This window comes from Balaenoptera musculus, chromosome 12 (genome assembly GCF_009873245.2).
Source record: "Balaenoptera musculus isolate JJ_BM4_2016_0621 chromosome 12, mBalMus1.pri.v3, whole genome shotgun sequence".
Taxonomy (NCBI): Eukaryota; Metazoa; Chordata; class Mammalia; order Artiodactyla; family Balaenopteridae; genus Balaenoptera; species Balaenoptera musculus.
Window position 1 is genome coordinate 33053643 of NC_045796.1, and position 20986 is coordinate 33074628.

The window sequence follows — 20986 nt, forward strand, 5'->3', positions numbered from 1 at the left end:
ACCCCGTGCTCTTTACCGAATTGCTTAAATGCCCTTGCTTGATGGAAGGCTTATAAGGTCCCATCCTCAACATGTGTTGGCGATCCTTTAGAAAGACTTTTTTTCCCTGCTATTCTTCATTTTGCCTCTACACTATTTGAAACCGTTTGCTTCCCTTTTAGTACCTAGTAAGGCATGAAATCAGATAAACAGGTAGAGGTTTCCTAAATGTCACTTTAAAAACACTTGGCTTGAACTTTAAATATATGCATGCAGATATTTTGCTTCAGCCTTTGGGTGTAATTATAAATTAGTCACAGTTTCACTCATATTTAAAAATTATTTTAACGATGATTTTTTTCTGGGTCTGGCTACTGCTGTAAGATGTTGTAGAGTGATCTTACCCACCTGCCTGTGCTCAGGAGGGAAAATGTCAGAGGGTCCGCACTTGATGTATTGTTTGTAGTCACTGCCACACACACAGCCCAGATAAGGGGCAGCACACTTACATATGCATCTTATCCAGCACGTCGTAACAAAGGGAGGTTCAGTGAATTGCACCAAAGACAACATAGGTGATAACTTGTCACATTTAGATGCTGAATCCCAGGTCAGTGAAACAACAAGGATCCCTCAGAGTGAAGTGCAGGATCCCACATCTCCTATCCCACAGGTGTAGAGAACACCCCATACCTAAGGGTTGTGTGTTTGGAAGTGTTATATTATAACTCTATCCCTTGATTGGAGATTCCCAGTGCACATTAACATAGTAAATGCTACGAGGAGTCCTACAGTAAGAAAACCCCTTTCATTCTGTCTGGCCCAGAATTCTTTCTTTGTGTAACAGCTATTAACGTTACAGGAAACACCTTAGGAAATACTGACTTAAAGATGTCTTACTTAAGTCAGGATTCATTCATTCATTCCATAGTAGATACTTACTGAGTGCTTACTCTGTGCCAGGCACTGGTAGACACAGAGGATACAGGGGTGAGCGGAGCAGACCAAGCCTCCCGGCTCACAGAGTTCACGTTCTAATGGTGGGGGGAATAACAAATACATATGATATTACATTGTAAATATGTTTAAGTGCTACGAAGGCCAATAATGCCAAGAAAAAAGGGGGGAATAGAGAGTGAGTGGCGTGTGTATGCGCATATGTGTGTGTTAGCTACAGGAGGGTTCTATTCCAGACGGGGTTTTCAGTTAAGTTCTTCAACTTTGACTAAGTAATGCTTGAGCAGAGACCCACATGAAATGAGCTAGAACTGAAATTTCCTTCAGTGGAAGATATCTGTGGACCCAGCCAAACAGGAATTACAAAATCAGGGACAGTTGGGCTGACGTGACTGATAAATAACTCTCTGACTCCTGCCCATTCCCATTAAATCTAATGGGACGTCTTCGGAGAGATCAAAATAAGCTGGATTTCTAGTCTCTTTTTCCCTTTCGTTCAGTCCAAAAGTTACTAAATATATCCCATGAGCTAGGTATTATATGGACAGTGGGTGCAGCGGGGGCAATTTTGTCCTTGCCTAGGGGCACTCAGAGTCTGACAAGAAAGATACATAAGTTAATAACTGCAATATTGAGAAAGAGATGCAGAAATAAGATATGCACAGCGTACAGAAAAAGCACAGAAGAAGGATAAATAAGACTTTCAGGGAAGTGAGTATGGAGAATGCCCCTGGGGGAAGTCTGCACAAAAACCGAGGGAGGATTTTGAAACATGATTAGAATTTCATCTGAAGGAAGATGAAGCAAGAGAAGAAAAGGACATTCACAGCAAAGCAAACAGCACATGCAAAGGTACAGGCACCTGAAACGGAATAGGGCATTCTATTTGGAATAAGTATTTTTGGAATGTGAGAGATAGAAGCAGAGGAGATGGACTTGCTGGGAATGGTGAGAGGTGCTGTTAGGGAGGTAAGGAGCCTCTGTGCTGTGCCCATGGACAAGACAGTGGTTTTTAACCTTGACTGTACATTAGATTCTCCTGGAGGACTTAAACAAAATTTAGCAGGGCCCTAGACCGTGCTCCTCAAACTCTAATGTAATGAAAGGTCACCCAGGAATCTTATTAAAATGCAGATTCTAATTTAGTAGGTCGGGGTGGGGCTCAAGATTCAGCATTTCTAACTGACCCCCTAAGAAATGCCAAGCTGTCCTAGGACTACCCTGTGTAGTAGTAGCAAGTCATTTCTGGAGGTGTATAATAGACTGGATGCTTGTGTCCCTCCAAAATTCATATGTTGAAACCCTAATCCCAATCTGATCGTATTTGGAGGGAGAGGACTTCCGGGAGGTAATTAGGTCATGAAAGTGGACGCCTCATGGATGGGATTAGTGTCATTAAAAGAAGAGGCCAGAAAGCTAGCTAGCTCTCTTTCTGGCACGTGAGGACACAGCAAGAAGACAGCCTTCTATAAACCTGGAAGAGGGCATTCACCAGGAACCCAACTTTGCTGTCACCCTCATCTGGAACATTCAGCCTCCATAACTGTGAGAAATTAATGTTTGTTGTTTAAGCCACCCAGTTTAATGGTAATCTGGTATAAATCAAGTTACTTGAATCCTTACAAATAGGAAACTTTTATTTTTATGACGCTACATAGTAGAGGAACTGGCAAGCCACAGCCTAGGTGACACACAGTTGGGAGAAGACTGTCAGTCTTTGTTGTTGTTTTTTTTCCACGAAGCACATAAAACCAGCACTCTGGGCCAGATTTGAGAAGTGAATTTTACACCTCCATCTCCGTTTAGAAGTTGCTCTGAGGATGTATGCTGTTCACTGTGAGGTCAGGATTCAAAAGCTAGTAGTATACAGGTAGATTAATAGAAAGCTGCCCTAGATCCATTCAACCCTGGACTACCAGATTTTGATAATTCTGAACTACAAAATAGTAGTCCTCAACCATTTTGCAACAATTGTGTAGGTAATGTTTCATTACTTTTTCTTTGGTATGAATGAGGAATTAAAAAGAAAGAGGGACTCAGACATGATAGCTCCACGAGATCTGTTTTTGTGACTGTCATGCTAATAAGTGTAAATATTGAGGGTAAAAGCCAGAAGTTTCTGGGTCTTTGTCCATCTCTCAATACCAAGAAGAATTGGGGAATAGGAAGAAATAAAAGATTTATGTATTTTATGCTTCTTTGCTTGATTAGTCAGGGCCCCAGAAGTTCCTGGGTTCTTGAATCTCGCATTGGCAAGCAAGGACCAGGAGGATTTGAGAGGTGCCAGTTTGTGCCACAGCAGAGTGCCTGATGCCATCTTTACCTCTACTTTATGCTTGATTATGTGTTCACACATGCCTTTCAGAAACTAAATTCTTCTGGATGTCTTGTAGATTAAATAGCAGCTGTGATAGCCCAGAGCTATAAAACATAAAAGCAATCATCAAAATGCTGAGAATGTGGAGCAAACATTTCCTGAATTAGTGGTGGTTACCATCAGTTGCAGCAAGAAAGCAGCATTTCCTTCATAGTCCTTGCATGTCTTGCAGTGACGTTCACTATTTTCAGAGATGGCATCTCACCTTGCTCATTGGCATGTATCTCTTTATTGGGCTTTTCAGAACGTCTTGTTTACTTTGTTTTCTTACCAGTGGAAAGTCTTGCCTAGGTAAAGTAAAGCAGGTAATTGTCAGAGTACTGGCATCCTAACACAGAAGCAACATTTCTGTTTAACTTTGTCGTTTGGTGAAATTTGGCCCCTATTTTGAAGATATGCATTATGAGGTCCTTTTCTGTCCTATGGTAAGATGATAGGAAGTTCTTTAAACAAACGTCTAAGCCTCCTCTAGCTTCCTTTCTCTTCTTCTATGTTCCAAAAACACTGAAACTTTTAGATGTTGCTGTGGTTACATGCCATTTAGTTTCAGAGTTGATAATACAAAAATTGGGCATCCCAATATATACCATTTTCAGTGTATAAAGTCTGCAAGCTTGGGTGTGGAAAAGAATAAAATGAATGTAGGCTTGTGGAACACAGTCTTTCAGGTAGGTCCCTGGAGAGCATGGTATTTGTCGCTGCTTTCTCTTCCGATGGTGGGAGTACTGCTGCTGATGGTAGTGGTACTTTAGATGTGAAGACTAAGACCGGTAGTGAGAAAGGCTGTTCTTCACAGCTAAGTCCTCGCTTGTCTCTTGCTCTTCTTCCTTGAGGACCAGAAAGCAATACCATTTTACAAGACTAGAAAAGCATCACAATCCCTCAAAGTAGCAGATTATCTCCAAGCTGGGGCCCCTAGAAAAAAGTGTCATTTGTTACCTAAATTCTAGGAAAGCAGGCATGATTCATAACGACTCCAAAAGTCAACCAGAAGTGAGTTGAGTGTGATGTGAATTCTGCCCTTTGTTCTGTAAAGAATCCACATGCGATGCAGCTGAAGCCTGGTGAGATACTGAGAAAACCTCTTTGGGACGTTTTTTTCGGTGATGTTTGATCATTTTGTAATTCTCAACAGCCACAGTCTAATTCCTAGGTACGCTTTGTATATACAGAGGACTCTACTCCAATCGCCAGATCTGCCTCTCTTGCATTTGGGTCCCACTAGTTTTCATATCTCAAACTTGGGGGCTTAGTGATGTGACACTTCAATTTCATGTATGAAAACACAAGTTTATGGAACTAATGTCTGCCTTTGCTTATCTGTCATAGAATGTTACATTTAATGTTTTGTATCTCTCTCAAATGTTCCTAAAACTTTCTACAACATTTTTGTTACAAACTGTTCCACTCAACAATGACATAGGGAAATCAAAACAGATAAGGAGCCAAGACATAAGATGACTACTCACAGGGCCAGTGCTGGACCAGGTCACGTGGGAGATTCAGACAAGAAAGACCACCCAAGAGGCAGGAGAGTGGGGAAGAGAATCCACCTGGGGAGAGGGCTAAGATGAGCCAAGAAGATCGAGGGAAACTTAGGGCATTGGGGTGAGAGAAACAACTGCTAACACATGCATAGTGTGGCCTGAAGACTTAGTAGGCTTGAACCTTGGCTGGATCTGAGAATTCACATTGGATACTAGCTGATAATAAAATGGCACACAAAATTGGACCATATTATGAATTGTCCTAATTATTAAGTTATGTAACTGGAGATAAAACAAGTAGTCCCTACCCTCATGTATGTCTCTTCTGCTCCCTGCCATGGCTCAACATCTGCCTTCTGTACATTGAGATTTTTTCTTAAGAGAGCTTTAACTTTATGGGGATTCCCTTGTATGTTATTTGTTGTTTTTCCCTTGCTGCTTTTAATATTTTTTCTTTGTATTTAATTTTTGATAGTTTGATTAATATGTGTCTCGTCTTGTTTCTCTTTGGGTTTATCCTGTATGGGACTCTCTGTGCTTCCTGGACTTGATTGACTATTTCCTTTCCCATGTTAGGGAAGTTTTTGACCATAATCTCTTCAAATATTTTCTCAGACCCTTTCTTTTACTCTTCTTCTTCTGGAACTCTATGATTCGAATGTTAGTGCATTGAATGTTGTCCCAGAGGTCTCTGAGACTGTCCTCAATTCTTTTTATTCTTTTTTCTTTATTCTGCACCCTGGCAGTTATTTCCACCATTTTATCTTCCAGCTCACTTATGCATTCTTCTGTCTCAGTTATTGTGTTATTGATTCCTTCTAGAGTATTTTTAGTTTCAGTAATTGTGTTGTTCCTCACTGTTTGCTCTTTAGTTGTTCTAGATCCTTGTTAAATGTTTCTTGTATTTTCTCCATTCTGTTTCCGTGATTTTGGATCATCTTTATTATCATTACTCTGAATTCTTTTTCAGGTAGGTTGCCTATTTCGTCTTCATTTATTTGGTCTTGTAGGTTTTTACCTTGCTCCTTCATCTGTTATAAATTTTTTTGTCATTTCATTTTTTTTTTTTTGATGGGTGGTACTGTATTCCTGTCTTACTGGTTGTTTGGTCTGAGACGTCCAGCACTGGAGTTTGCAGGCAGTTGGATAGAGCCGGGTCTTGGTGCTGAGATGAGGACCTCCATGAGGCCTCACTCTGATTGACATTCCCTGGGGTCTGAGTTTCTCTGTTAGTCCAGTGGTTTGGACTCGGAGCTCCCACCACAGGAGCTCGGGCCTGACCTCCGGCCTGGGAACCAAGATCCCGCAAGCTTCCTGGCACAGTTAAAAAAAAAAAAAGGAAGAAAGAAAGAAAAAAAGGACCAGTACAATATCAAAGAATAAAAAACAAAATAAAATTAGAAAGATAAAAGATATATTAGGAAAAATAAAACTATAATTGAAACAACTGCAACAAGGTAAAATAAAACCACAACAGAAAAAAGGAAAAAAAATAATATAAAAAAGGTTTTGGGGGGGGGGGGCGGGGAACAAGCCAAAAGGAGAGATCACTAACAAAGTAAAAAGAATAAAATAAAATTAGAAAAATAAGAGATTTATTAGGAAAAATAAAAATATAAAAGTATCAACAACAATGAATCAGAACCCCAATCTAAAAGAAGAAAAAAAAAAGAAAAAATAAAACCTTGGCTATGGGGGGGAATTTAAGCAGGGGGTGGAACTTAGGTGGGGGCGGGGTTTAAGGTGGGGCAGGACCTAGGCGGGTGGGGGGGGTGACCTTTGAGTGTGGGGGGGTGACCTTTGAGTGTGGGGCGGGGCCTCTGCTTAGAACCTGCGCAGAAGGGGAGAGGCAGCATGGGGAAAGGAGGGCTTCTGGAGTGTGGAGTTCCGAGTTTGGAGGTAGGGCCCTGGGTGAGGGTGTGTGAGTGGGGTTTAGGCCCTACAGGCTCCCCGGTGCCTAAGTGGACAGGGAAAGCGCTGGCCCCATTCCTTTCCATTCCTTCACATGCCTCCCCCACCATCTCCCCCAGGGTCTCCCCTGTTGACACTGGACCCCTAACCATGGGTGGGTCCTGGGGTGTAGGCACTCCTCCCCTCCCCCAGCCACCCCTCAGGGTGCCGTCCGAGAAGTCCGGCCTTTACTTTTGCTCCTCCTTCCCTCCCTCCCACTCCCTCAGGACCCACGTGGCTGGAGGGGGCCTCGGTGGGCAGAAGGTCAGGCCCGGGATCTCAACAGTTTCCTGGGGGTCCAAGTGGGCAGGGGAACCTGTCCACACTCCCTTCTGATCCTCTGCCCTCCCAGTGGTTCCCCAATTTCCCCCTTGGGGCGTGGGATCCCTTCCCCTCCCCCAGCCACCCCTCAGGGACGCCAGTCCCCTCCCGCCTCCACTTCTCCTCCCCCTGCACTCCCCCCACGCCCCACATCCTACCCGGTCGCTGTGGGTTCCTCCCGTCCCCTTAGGTGTCCGTGGTCCCCCACCGGTGCTTGGTAGGTGCCCTAGTTGTGAGGAGACGCGAATTCCACATCCTCCTAGTACGCCATCTTGACTCCACTCAGTCAATGAGCTTTTTCATGAGAACCTCCACCTCATAATTTTTTTTAATTAGCACATACTGCAGTAATAATACTATTATCATATGTGTCAGCTTACCCTTATTGTAAGTTTTATTTTATTACAAATATAAACTCTACATACATACTGAGTGTTCAGTGCAATAGACTCTGATTAGTTAGACTGGGAAAAATCCTAGCCATTAACATGTTTTAAAAGCTCTCCAGATGATTGTACTGTGTACCCAGGGTTGAGATCCATTGGATTAAAGATCTTTGTTCTGTGGTGGTATCTTGGTGAAGGGCACTGGCTCTGAGGTAGGAACAGAAATATCAACATCCTCTTAGTCTGGGAATTTTTTCTGCTCTGTGCACTTACTTTAAGTTGACTTCTAGGGTGTTCTGCCCAACTCTACCTCAATAAAGATATGAATAATCTTAACCTCACAGTAAAGTTTTTAAAATCCAATGCAAATATTGTTTTATGGATGGGAAGTGATTGTGCCTGCAGTTATCTGCACCTAAATTAGAGTGTATTTTTAATTTCTGATTCTAGTATTCTGTGTAATACTAGTTTTGACTTGTATTAGTTAGCATAGCTTGTATTCTATTCACTCCCCGAATATCTTGTTAAATTGTTTTAATGTAAAGAAAAGGATAATTTGATGCCCCTGATTTTGTCTAATTAGGAGCAAGATGGAATATCTGGCTTTGATAGAGCTTGTATGTGTCTAGTTACATTCTAGGTATTTGACAGAAATAAGACCATGCTATATAGTGCCTACCCTGATGTTGAAAAGACATACAGAAAAAATATATAGAACAAGAAGGTAAAAATTGCCTCCAGCCCTATTTTATAGCATTGGAATGTGGAAGTTATCCATTGATGTGGTACTAAATAAGACATGGCAACCTCACAAGTCTAAAGGGGTCATGCAGCTAAATTAGCTTGAAACTCCTGAGGAAAAGGAGATAGATGTTAAAATCTTGTACTGAAACCAAGTTAAACACCTGCACAGTTGCAGCACCTTTCAAAAATCTTGGGAAGGCACAAAATACAGCAAACAAAACTTGCCATTACTTTACACCCCCGGTTTAAGTAGATAAGGGAGAGATCATGGGAGAAAGAAATAATAGAATAGAACAGGAAAGGAAATAGGGATTGTAGAAGAGTATTTGCCACCTAGTACACCCCCACTAAATATTGGTTGAGTAAATGAATGAAATGAGAGAGGAACACTGGAAAATAATTTGGGCTGAGGCAAAAATTTCTTCTGGGAACGGCCTGTTGCTGTACTGAAGCCAGCATTGAAATTATCGGTGTGCTCATTTTAGCCAGGACATCTTTTCATCGCCGATGCAGTTATTGCCAAAGAGGGAAAAAAAGGAGAAAGAGCTTATCATGAAAAGAGAGGAGAGTTCTTTCTCCTCTTTTCTTTATTCCCCATGTTTCATTATACCTCTTGCATTCTTACAAAATATGACCTAAAATTCTAAAGGAAACCTGGCCTTTCGAAGCTCATCTGAATTTTATTTGGACTACTAAGGCTTCCATGCTTGTACCAGAAAATTAACCTACTTAAGTTAACTTAGGAAATCTTCCTTTGTCTTCTGCTTGGCTTGCCTCTATTGCTTCACTTCCATTCCAATCAATCCTATTAGTGAAATGGATTAAAATCTATCTATTGTCTCTGGTAACTTGCTTGGAAATTTTACTTTTTATACACTGGATCAATCACTAACTTTAAGGTTTTAAAGTGGTTCTGATATTTAATTTTATAAAAAACCTTATTGAGGTGTAATTTTCATAACATAAAATTCACCCATTAAATTATACAGCTCAGTTAATTTTAGCAGATTTATGCGGGTGTGCAGCCATTGTCACAATCCATTTTGGAATGCTTTCATCATCCTAAAAATTCCCTGGTGTCCTTTTTTCAGTCAATCTTCACTCCAACCCCCAGCCCCAGGCAACCACTGATCTGCTTTCTGTAGCTATCATTTTCTGTAGCCTTTTGTAGCAACTTCATCTGAATGGATCAGAATATCTGATACTTATTTTAAATTTAGAGACCAAGTTTACCTTATTAAAATAGCCAAGAACAACTAAATTAAGTGACTCTTGTATTTCACTACAAACAGAAGCCAAATAAGTTAATTAGAGAAATTTTCTGAATCAGGTGCTAAGACTTTATCATATGCCTCATTTGCTTTGCTGAATTGCAATTTACTCTCTCTTAGTTAGATACCTTGTTCAGTTTTGAGCTATGCATTACATATTAACTCTTCAAGATATATGGATCAATATTCTTTCCAACTTCAGACTTTATTCTATAGTCTATACTGTTATGACATTTTTCTCCAGGATGACAAGTATTCGTGTGTGTGCAAAGGAAAAGAAAACAGAGATACCCGATGAGGCCTCAGACATTTGCAGGTAGATAATTGGATGGAAGATGGATTGATGACTTCCATATATTTAGGTCTCAAGAAAGTGGTTTCTGTCATAAGTTCTCAGGGTGTAGAGAATTAATAAGTTGCATATATTTGAAACAGAATTTCACTCTTTGTGTGTTTTTATTTAACAGAAGGAATGTGAAACAGGTTCTAACAGGGAATAAAGCCTTACAATGGACTAAGTCCTATGTTTTACCGGAGTTTCCTTATGATGTCAAATGCATGTTAGCAGAACAGAAGTGTCCTGATCACAGCATGAGGATAAGGATCATTGAGTTTCTCCAGGCTGACATGACGAAGTATCTGGAAGGCTCACTGTGAGTAATAACAGGGCAGACTTGCTGCTTTGAGAGAGGGTGTGTTTTCAGAGTAGACTTGAATTCATTTGGAACCGATTCTCTTCAGATTTTGCATGACATATTGGTAGTAAGTCCAACATTGCCCAATATTTGAATGTCTACGTTGTCATATAGAAAGATGTGAAGAAAAGTGAATGTAATTTAGACTCATCTTATGAGGAGGAACGTGGGCTTCTTGAACTGAAAAATGTCCTCCCTGTCTCACCGAACAGGTACCCCACCACCCAGCAGTATAACGACGTGGTCAACGCCCTGCTGCAGGCCCACCCTTTCCTGGATGAGGACGGCTGTGGCTTTGTAAGTGACAACGTGGAGCCCTTCTGTTTCTCTCAACCTTTCTTAAAATAAGAACGTTGTATTGTCCAGTAATCTTATGCCTCTTTCCCCTTTCCTCAGTCTCTTTCTGTCTGTTTATCTGGGTCTATCTGTTTCTCTTTCTCTGTCAATTTCTCTGACTCTGTCTGGTCTCTCTCTGATTCTGTTCCTTTGGCTGTCTCTTCTGTCTCTCGCTGTCAGTCCCTGTTTTGTTCTAAGTTTTGGTCTTTCTTTCTCTTTTCTATCTCTCTCTCTCCCCTCTAGCTCTGTTCTTTTTGATGACTTCTCTGTGTCTCTCTGTGTTCCTTTGTCTTCTTTAAAAAAAAAATAACACTTTATTTTTTAGAGCAGTTTTAGGTACACAGCAAAATTGAGTGAAAGGTACAGAGATTTCCCATCTTCCCCCCTGACCCACACATGCACAGCCTCCCCCATTATCAACATCCCCAACCAGAGGGGTACCTTTGTTACAGGGGATGAACCTATATTGACACATCGTTATCACTCAAAGTCTATAGGTTACTTTGTTTCTCTCTTGGTGTAGTACATTCTATGCCATGAGACAAATGTATCCATCATTATTGTATCATGTGTATGTGTACTGTTTTCACTGCTCTAAAAATCCTCTGTGTGCCACCTGTTCATCCCTCCTCATCCTTCTTCCTCTTCTTTCTCTCTCTATGTCATCATCGTTCTGTCTCTCGCTGAAAGCTGTTTGGAAGCTGGTGTGTAAAGATGAGTCTCTAGGAAGGATCTTTGAGAGATGCGATACGTGGAGAGAGAAGGCTGTGACTGCACCTCCATCAGGGCTTTCATCAATAAAGTGGTTCTTGCCTTTGTTTAGAGCCGGTGGAGAAGTGGTCTGCTTTTGAGGTCTTGACCTCCAGCCTCACCTGGCCCTCTCACATCTCTGCTGTTCTGACAAAAACAGATCCTGGAGGTGTTCTGGGGCAGCAGTTCTCAACTCTGGCTGCACATCAGGATCCCGAGAGATTCTGGTTTAGTTGATCTGGAGAAGAAACCCTGACACCTTAAAGTTCCCCAGATGATTCTGATGTGCAGTCAGGGTTGGGAAACACTGCTCTAGAGGTTTCAATACAAGCTTTGCTCTCTGGGTCTGCAAGTCTCTTGGCTTTAAAAGCCTGGGATATCCATTGCCCAACAATGTGAGTATGCGTAACTCTACTGAACTGTACAGTTAAAAATAGTTAAGATGGTTAAAAAAATTGAGTGTATTGTGACACTGGAACTATATGATTTAAGGGACAATTGTTGGGTACATAAGATTTGCTGTCTATTAGTCCTTATATCTCTATATGCCGTATACGCATACATTGGTAGTCTTATCTAAATAAGATAGATGTCTTTTGCACCTTACTATAGCAGATATCTCTGAGAAAAATTTTTTGCTGTACTTTCTTGAAGACATAGTGTGTGTCTTCAAGACACACACTGTGTGTGTGTGTGTGTGAGAGAGAGAGAGAGAGAGAGCATGCACACAGCAAGGAAGCATTTGGTCATTTTTAGGACTAACTTTATTCTCAACTTTTTTTAATTGAAGTATAGTTGATTTATAATATTGTAGTAGTTTCAGATGTATAGCAAAGTGATTCAGTTATATTTATATGTATATATATATTTTACAGATTATTTTCCACCATAGGTTATTACAAGATACTGATATTCTAAACTTTTTATTTCAAAAGTTTTCAAATCTACCCAGGAGTTGAAAGACTGCTGCAGTGGGCAGCCATATACCCTTTATGTAGCTCGAGGTTTCTTAGTCTGCGCAGTATTGCGTTTTGGGTGGATACTTCTTTGCGGTGTGGGCTGTCCTCTGCATTGCAGGGTACTTAGCAGCACCCCTGGCACTCACCAAGTGTGAGTAGTACCCCTTCACCCAAACTGATGTAACAACCAACCGTGTCTCCAAACATTGCCAAATGTATCCTGGGCGGGGGGGCAAAATCTCCGATGATTGAAAATCACTGATTTAGATTCACTAGGTATTACCATTTTGCCACATTTACTTTTCCTTTCTCATATTTATTTGTTTGTTTTGACTGAGCATCTGAAAAAAAGCAAGTCGCAGTTGCCACTCCTAAATACCTCAGCATATATCTTACAAGGATAAGGAAATCTCCTACCTAACCACAATACCATTTTTATACCAAAAGAATTAACAATAATTACATAATATCATATACAATCCATATCCCTGTTTCTTCAATTATTGAAACAAAGTTTTTAAAATGGATTTTTGACTTTAACATCTAATCAGAGATTATGCATTCCATGTAGTTACTGTGTCTCTTTAATTTCTTTTTGTCTCTAGGATAGTTTCCCTTCCTTTTTTTTTTTTTTTTTCATGATATTTTCTCTTTTGGACAAGGCTAGTCCAGTTGCCGTGTACGATGATCCACATTTTGGGTTTGTCTAAATGTTTCCTAATGATTATATTTGGGTTTACAATGTTAGGGGAAGATCTGCTGGTGATATGTGGACTTTTCACATATCCGATCAGGAGGCCATAACTTCAGGGTTGTGTTTTATTTCAGAGTGATTGGAGGAGAGCTGTGTCTATGTAGCTCTTTCCACACCCCCTCTAGCTGGAAAAGCATGGAGAAGAAGGATGATTGTTCAATGACGAAAAGATTTTCTGTTGTGGCATCTGTGTCAGGAATTCTCTGTGCCACACATGTAGCAGATGCTCAGGGCATGCTCCTTGATTGACTGCTCATGTGGACCACTGCATTGACTGGCCCTTTTTTTGTTCCTATCAGATACTTGCTAAGGAGAGAAGGGAGAGGCTGGAAAGAAGACATTGGCAATTAAAAAATGTCCTAGCAGTTGATTGCTGTAATACCTCCCACCAAGTCCGCAGGTTTAGAAGCCCTTAAGAGCTGTGGGAAACATGAGGGGGAAAAAAATGTATTGGCACTAGTTCAGATTTCAGGGCTAAGAAAAATACAAGCCATCCATTATTTCTGTGCTGTTGTAAAACAGCAGTGGCAGTGTCCAGACCCACAAGCCTGTGGGAGGTGAGGAAGTATCTCTGACTCATACATACCCAGGTGCTTAATTGGGGCCGAAGCTGCCTTCCCAACCCCCAAGCCCCAGTACTCCTCACCAGGGCTGCCAAGGGTTTTTTGTTATTTTTTTTTTAACATCTTTATTGGAGTATAATTGCTTTACAATGGTGTGTTAGTTTCTGCTTTATAACAAAGTGAATCGGTTATACATATACATGTGTTCCCATATCTCTTCCCTCTTGCGTCTCCCTCCCTCCCACCCTCCCTATCCCACCCCTCTAGGTGGTCACAAAGCACCGAGCTGATCTCCCTGTGTGAGCAGCACTTTAGTTTACAAATGTCTTCTATGAAGTAGCTCTTCATTTGAGTCTCCCCCTAACCCAGGGCAGTTGACAAGACTAATCTTCTTATTCCATTATAGTTAAGGGAACTAAGGTTGAGGGATTACTTGTTGAAGATTTCTTAGCTAATACGTACTGGAGCTAGTCCAGCATCCTGGGTCTTTCCAACTTAGGTCCCAGTGCTTTATCAGGGGCAGGAAATAGCTCTTATTGAGACTTAAACCAAGGAACTGGGAATGACAAAATCTAAGTGCCAGACACTGGACTAACATGATCTCAGTGGCATTCCCATTTGCCTGAGCTCATAAGATATGCCCAAAGTCACCCAGTGACTTAACCTATCTAGTGGCCAAGACTAGGAGGCAAATATGGGCCCGTGTAGCTACAAATGGCCATTCTTTCCCTGCACCCACTCTTGGGCCTATTCAAGTGCATGGCATTGCAGGGAAGATGAGGGGCTGAAAAGAAGCCTTGAGGCTCAGGTTTGGCCACTCCTCACACAGTGAGATACTTACCAAGCAAGACCAAGACTCAGAGTCTTGCTTCTAGTCTGTTGCTCAACACCTGGGTCCATGTACTTCACAGAGGACAGACACAAGGCATCTAGCGTTTATAGTTTCCAAGATGCACCAAGCACTGTGCTGGGTTTGGTGAGCAAAGTAGACCCAAGACCTTCTTCATGTGCTCACAGCCTAGGGGAAGGAAAGAATGGAAGGAAGGAAGAAAGGAAGGGGAAATTTGAAGAGAGGAAGAATGAAAAGAACAAAAAAAGAAAAGAAACAAAAACATCACATAGATGAGGGTAAACTACCAGTGTGATAAGTGTTGACAAGGAAAGGTGAGCCTGATAACCAAGGGAAGTGAGCCGTTAGGGAGGCCGTAAGGGAGTGATGGCTGAGCTGAGATCTGGAAACAGAGCAAGCTTTACCTAGATACCAGCAGGGTAGGCGAGGAGAGGGACAGAGCTTTCCAGGCCAAAACCAAAGGCCCAGCAGAGGGAAAGAATGTTAGCAGTGTTGGTGTGTTGAGGAAGAAGCCCAGGTGTGTCCCCAAGTTGTTAACCATGTCTCTGGTCTTCCAAGCCGTCCACATGCCAGACAGATTCTCTCAGAGCACAATCTGACCATCCACACTTCCCACTCGATGTGGCCTAAGAGGGCTTCCTAACCCAGCTCTGCAGCCACTTTCTACAAAGCTTTAAAGGATACAGACACCTGGGCTCCTCTCAGACCTGCTGAAGCAGAATCTCTAGAGTCTGGCTAAGCACCAGCAGCACCGCCCCTCGGGAACTTGGAAGAAATGCAGATCCTCAGTCCTGCCCCTGACCTACTGAATTAGAGGCTCTGAGGGTAGGACCCAGCAACCTGTGTTTTAACAGATCCTCCAAGAATTGTGATTCAGGCTGAAGTTTGAGAACCATTGCTCTAGAAGAGAACTTCTCTGTCCACAGAGAGGGGTTTGAAAGGATCCGGTTCCGGATTACCTTGAAGCTCTTTTTGGGGTAACCACGCCCTTCAGGTTGGGGCTGACTTCTCTATTTTCTACACCTTCTACCCTTGCACATCTTGAGCTCTCTGTTCCTGCCATGCACAACTCTTGGCAGTTCCCCAAAGGGCACCATCTCTTCCTCTCCTCTGTTGCACACACTGCTTCATCTGATGATGCATTTAAAGAAAGCGCGTCAGTCCATATATGCATACGCCAGTATCAGTTCTTTTCTAGAATCCAACAGGAAAGTGGAGTGCATTGTGGAGACACCAGAGTAAAGTGGAAAGTATCCAATTTTAGGAATTAGGAAATCTAGACTCAAGAGCCAGTATATTTAGCTATATGACATTGTATATAAATACACACACACACACACACACACACACATATAGCTATGTACTATACAAAATATCAATATATGTATATATTTATAGCATTATCACAAGATTATTGTGAGGATAAATAGAAGAATAGATATATTATTTCTATTACTGTGATGGGAAAATAATTTCAAGCCCAAAGGTGATAGGCAAAGATTTTATTGTTTATATAGGATTATTCCAATCTCTTTGAAGATTAACTGCCCTGTTTTATAATTTTACACAGTTTTTATGGAAACGAGCCCTCAAAGATCGTTTTAAATATGTTCGAAGACCCATAGAAGATGATGAACAAGTGATGAGAAATAAGTGTAAATTTGGACACCGAAGAGGCCAGACAAGGAAATCTCTTGCTGATATAAGATTTGATGAAATTAAAATCGTCCAGATAAAAGTAAGATTGACTCTTTAATTGTTCTGACAGTGTATTGGTTGGTTGATTGATTAAGGGATAATAAATGCTAGCATTTAAAATAATTAAAACAAAATAAAATATCCTTTTGAAAATTTGAGGTGTGGGTCAGAAACTAAAAAAAAAAATCTGTTTTGTTTTTGTGAATGAGAGTATTTCCAAAAGAGGACTTCCAAAAACGGAGCAGAGAGTGTTATTGAACATCGCAAGTTTATTCTTTCACAGTCTTCAAAAAACCTGGAGAAACCCTAAAGTTCTGGATCTTTGAATAATTTCTTTTCCTCTCATCCTAAAATGTATCCTGCGTTCTTGCTGTTCTTATTGCTACAGAAAGTTTTTTTAATACTCATATTGTAGGGGTCAAGTTGCTTCTGGTTTCAAGGTTTCAGAGTGGAAGCTAATCCACACGCATGGGTCCAAAACCCCATACTGTTCTCACTTTGTACAGAGGCGGCCAGGAGGAGCCACAGGCAAAGGGCCCCAGGCAGGGCCTGGAGAGTCCTCCCTCTGCAGTGGGTTTGCTGTACATAATGTTCACGTGGGTCCTAATTACCTGCAATTCTATAAATATTCCTTATCTACCTCACAGCCCCCAAGTGTTCTCAGAAACAAAAATGTCCCCTGCTAATAAAGTAGATTGAGCTCCTTAGGAAGGATGTCCAAACTATCAAGTTATAGAAGCTAAATCTCATGTCCTCCCCAAAATCTCTTTTCACATCAATCCAACATGAATATGTAAATATAATTTTTCACTACAGACACGTTTATGTCAGTGAATGTACTTGGTGTAAATATGCTGTTTTCTTCTTCAGCTGGTATAGTTATCTGATATTAATAGAGCAACCTGTCAGATCATCTCAATTTTATTATCACTACTTATAAGCACCAGGGGACGGGAATATTTTTTAACATATTTTGTAAACTGTTCATCCCAGCATTAGAAGTAAGAAACATTTTAGATGAAGGAGTATTTTGAAATACCTTATTGGGACTTCCCTGGTGGTCCAGTGACTAAGACTCCGCACTCCAATGCAGGGGGCCCGGGTTCGATATCTGGTCAAGGAACTAGATCCCACATGCTGCAGCTAAGAGTTTGCATCCTGCAACTAAAAGATCCCACGTGCCGCAACTAAGACCTGGGGCAGCCAAATAAATAAATAAAAAGAAATACCTTATTATAATTTTCAAAGAGATTTTCAAATGACAGGCCAGTTAAGATAATATAATTTTATGTCTGCTCTTTGATGAAAAGACAAGACAGATGAAAGTTACCTAAATTTAGTGTAATTTTATAGAAACTTTAACTGCAATATTCCAATTATAAACTGAAATCATGATAAGATAGAATTACATTCATTTTAAAATCTTTTATGTTCTTAAAATAAAAAGCCACTTTGTAAAGGAACATAATTATATTGTACATATTTTCAAAATATGTGATTTTCCATATACTACAAATGGAGTTCCTTTATAAATGAATTAAAATTTTACAAATTTTACAATTTAAAATTTTACAAATTTTAAATTCAGTTTTCTTTCTTTCCCACCACATGCCACCAGAATTCATGCACGTCCCACCAAAATTCATTGGAATGGATGAATGGTAAAATCGGAAAAGTAGCACTTATCCCCAGCAAGGGTAAGCCCAGGGGGTCAGAGGCCACCCTGAGGGACACAGGCTAAATGGCAGCTCCTCTCCTATGTTGACACATCATCACTGACCCAGTTTGTACAATCATCTTTCCGTTCTTTCTCAAAACCACCGCAATTCTTCATGTAACTGCACCTTTTGTTGTTCCTGTCTTGGAGTCTCCCAGACATGCTGGAATTCTAAATTGAATCCTACTAAGGCCCATGCAAGGGTCTTTGCTACAAAAAGAACAGGGATTGAATGTACCAGGGCCCAAGATGAGTTGATGTACCAGGGCCCAAGATGAGTTAAGTTGCAACAGAATTTAGTTTTGACCTTCCTGCCAACTGGGGCAAAAAGAGGTCATTGTTCACATCTGAAGAGGCAACATTTTTCCTGCCAAGCAAATCTAATTCATAAGGATTTACTTTCCTCCCTCTTACAAATGGAGCTACAAATTGCTGATTCTTTGAAACACTGTAGCATCCCTGTTTATGACCTCATGTTCTGTAAAGCCAAAAGCTTTGAAGGATGGAGAAAATTTTACACTAGAATATTACATTACAACGTGTTTCTGTGTTTTGTACCCTCCATGGTGATTAAACAAATGGAAAAACACTAAGAAGAGTAGAGGGATAAATCCATTGAATATACCACTTATCTCATGGGATTTTAAACTTCAGATGAATTGCCTAAATTATTTTGGGCTTCATTTTGGATTTCTGATAGCTCCTTTTTAATGTCTTTATGATTTCTGAAAATTAAAGATAGTTGGATTAAGATACACTGTGACAACTTTCACATCTTTTAAAATTTCTTGACTGGGCACAGCATTTCCATAATATAGAAAAAAGTTATTTCCTGTGCTGTAGAGATGGAAAATATTGGTGCAGGCAAGACGCCAGGAGGCAGGCCGTTCCCTCAAAGGCAGGGAAGTGGGTTTGGCTAAACTGGAGGAAGGTTTTGGGAAGGAGTAAGGGAGGGGAAGAGATTTTTCATTCCTTTTGTTTCTGTTGTTTGTCCTTTGGTGGTTGGAAGGAATTTACCAAAGAATTGATGGTAGATGCCTCAACGAAGGACAGTGTGTTTCTTAGTCCTGTCACGTGGGCTTCTGCAGATAACCAAGCAGCTGCAGAATTTGTGTGAGTTTGAGCTTAGGTCACAGATCTTTTGTCCCCAACCCTCCTCCTCCCTCAATCTCCAAGGTCAGCGTGGCACTGCTTAAACTACGCTACAAAACCCAAAGCTTCAGCAGCATCAAAACATCCACCCATGAGTCTTAAAAATGCCTGGGTTCCTCATATTCTACTCTTAAAAAAACTTATAACCATGGTATGCAGATGGCTATACTTGTCAGAATACCAGACTGTTTCCAGATCAGTCCTACAAAATACTGGTTTTAAATGCAATGTTTAAAAATCCTTTGCCAACCTCACGACCTCATGTCACTGCTGCTTGTAAATCATGCTGTCAAGTGCAACATAAGTGACGTTGCTTCTTATGCATCTGACTTTTAGCTTTAGGTCCAAGCAACTTGTAGCCCTGTGAATTGAAAAATCTGTTTGCTTTGCTTTATTGCCTTTTATTATACTTCTTCTAGTATTTATAAAAGGAGACATAATTAGATTCTCAAAACAGAATTAACTGAGTAATTTCTTTTTTTATTGATGTATAGTTGATTTACAGTGTTTCAGATGTACAGCAAAATGATTCAGTTATATATATATACACACACATATATATGTTCTTTTTCAGATTCTTTTCCATTATAGTTTATTACAAGCTATTGAATATAGTTCCCTGTGCTATACAGTAGGTCCTTGTTTACCTATTTTATATATAGTGGTGTGTATATGTCAAGCTTAAACTCCTAATTTATCCCTCCCCCACCCCCTTTCCCCTTTGGTAACCATAAGTTTGTTTTCTATATCTGTGAGTCTATTTCTGTCTTGTTAATAAGTTCATTTGTATCTTAACTGAGTAATTTCTTAAGTTGCTGACAACATTACCCTGTTTAAATGATGAAGACACACTGGTTTTAAGAGCTTACAGGAATTGTATGGAGCTGCATGCAGAGTAGTGGAATTAACTTTGTACTGTATTATTTTTTGTGCAAAACCTCAGGTGTTAAAGTTGAGTGAATCAAACTCCTCACCTCATGGCACATTATTGTCATTGTTCTGTGCCAGGCCTTTCTCTTGTTCTATTCACTTCTTTTTGTGCTCGTTCTTCTGCCCTCTTCCCCACCTCTGCTCTTGGGCAATCCTTCTATTGTGTTTCATCTGTATCTTTTTGTTTGTAAGGTGTTCTAAAATGTGTACTATGATTTGGGGTGTATACATATTTGACCCAGTGAAAATGGTATTCTATACCCCATTCGTGTTTCACTTTTTCACTGACACCCTCTAAGACTCATTCATGTTACTATGTATATTTCTAGCCCATGATTGTAACGATTATTACAAGCCCTTGCCTCAAGCCCCTCAACGATTGTACTGCAGAGAACGCCATTATACCTGTCTGGTTATGGACTCACCTGTGTGTTATTCCTTTGGCTTGTCCACCAAGAAGTGGAACTGATGGGGCAGAGGGCATGCAGGTAGTTAATCTGACCAATTACTTTCTAGAATGATTTTGTTAGTCTCACTCCCATAATACTGCATATCCCTGTCTTCCTGCCATTGCTTGGCACTAGCCAGCCTTGTGAGTTTTGCCAAGTCTAATAGGTATAAAGTGCAATCTGATTCTTGTGATTTGCATTTCCCTTGATGACTAATGAGTCTGAGCATCTCTTCATGTGTTTGTTAGACTTTTGAGTTTCTTCTTTTAGAAAATTACCTCTTTAGATCCATTGCCCAGTTTTTAATGGGTTGGCATCTTTTTCTTGTTAATTTGTAGGAAGCAGTCCTTCCCATGCCCTAAGTCACAAAGATATTCTACTCTTTCTCTTATTAAGTTTATAGTTTGCATTTTCATGTTTAGATCTTTAAGTCATCTGGAGTCTGTCTTTGTATATGCTATTAAGTAAGGATAGCCATAGGGTGAGTTGCTCTTACAACACCAATTACTAAACAATCCATCCTTTTTTTATTTATTTATGGTGGTACTTTTATTGTATGTTAAGTTCCCCCAAAAGACTTGGGTGTGTTCTGGGCACTGTCCCTTATTCCACTGGTCTCTCAGTCTACTCTTACGCCATTGTCACATTACATTTGATTACT

General features: G+C 40.6%; 1 protein-coding gene across 1 annotated transcript in view; it reads left to right on the forward strand.

Annotated features, from left to right (window-relative positions):
- The window catches only part of SAMD3 (sterile alpha motif domain containing 3), a 41415-nt gene that overhangs the window by 7879 nt on the left and 12550 nt on the right, over positions 1-20986 (forward strand). Inside the window, exons 5-7 of the mRNA XM_036871994.1 lie at positions 9940-10125; positions 10380-10464; positions 15950-16117. Coding sequence (XP_036727889.1) covers positions 9940-10125; positions 10380-10464; positions 15950-16117 — 439 coding nt within the window. The remainder of the gene's footprint in view (positions 1-9939; positions 10126-10379; positions 10465-15949; positions 16118-20986) is intronic.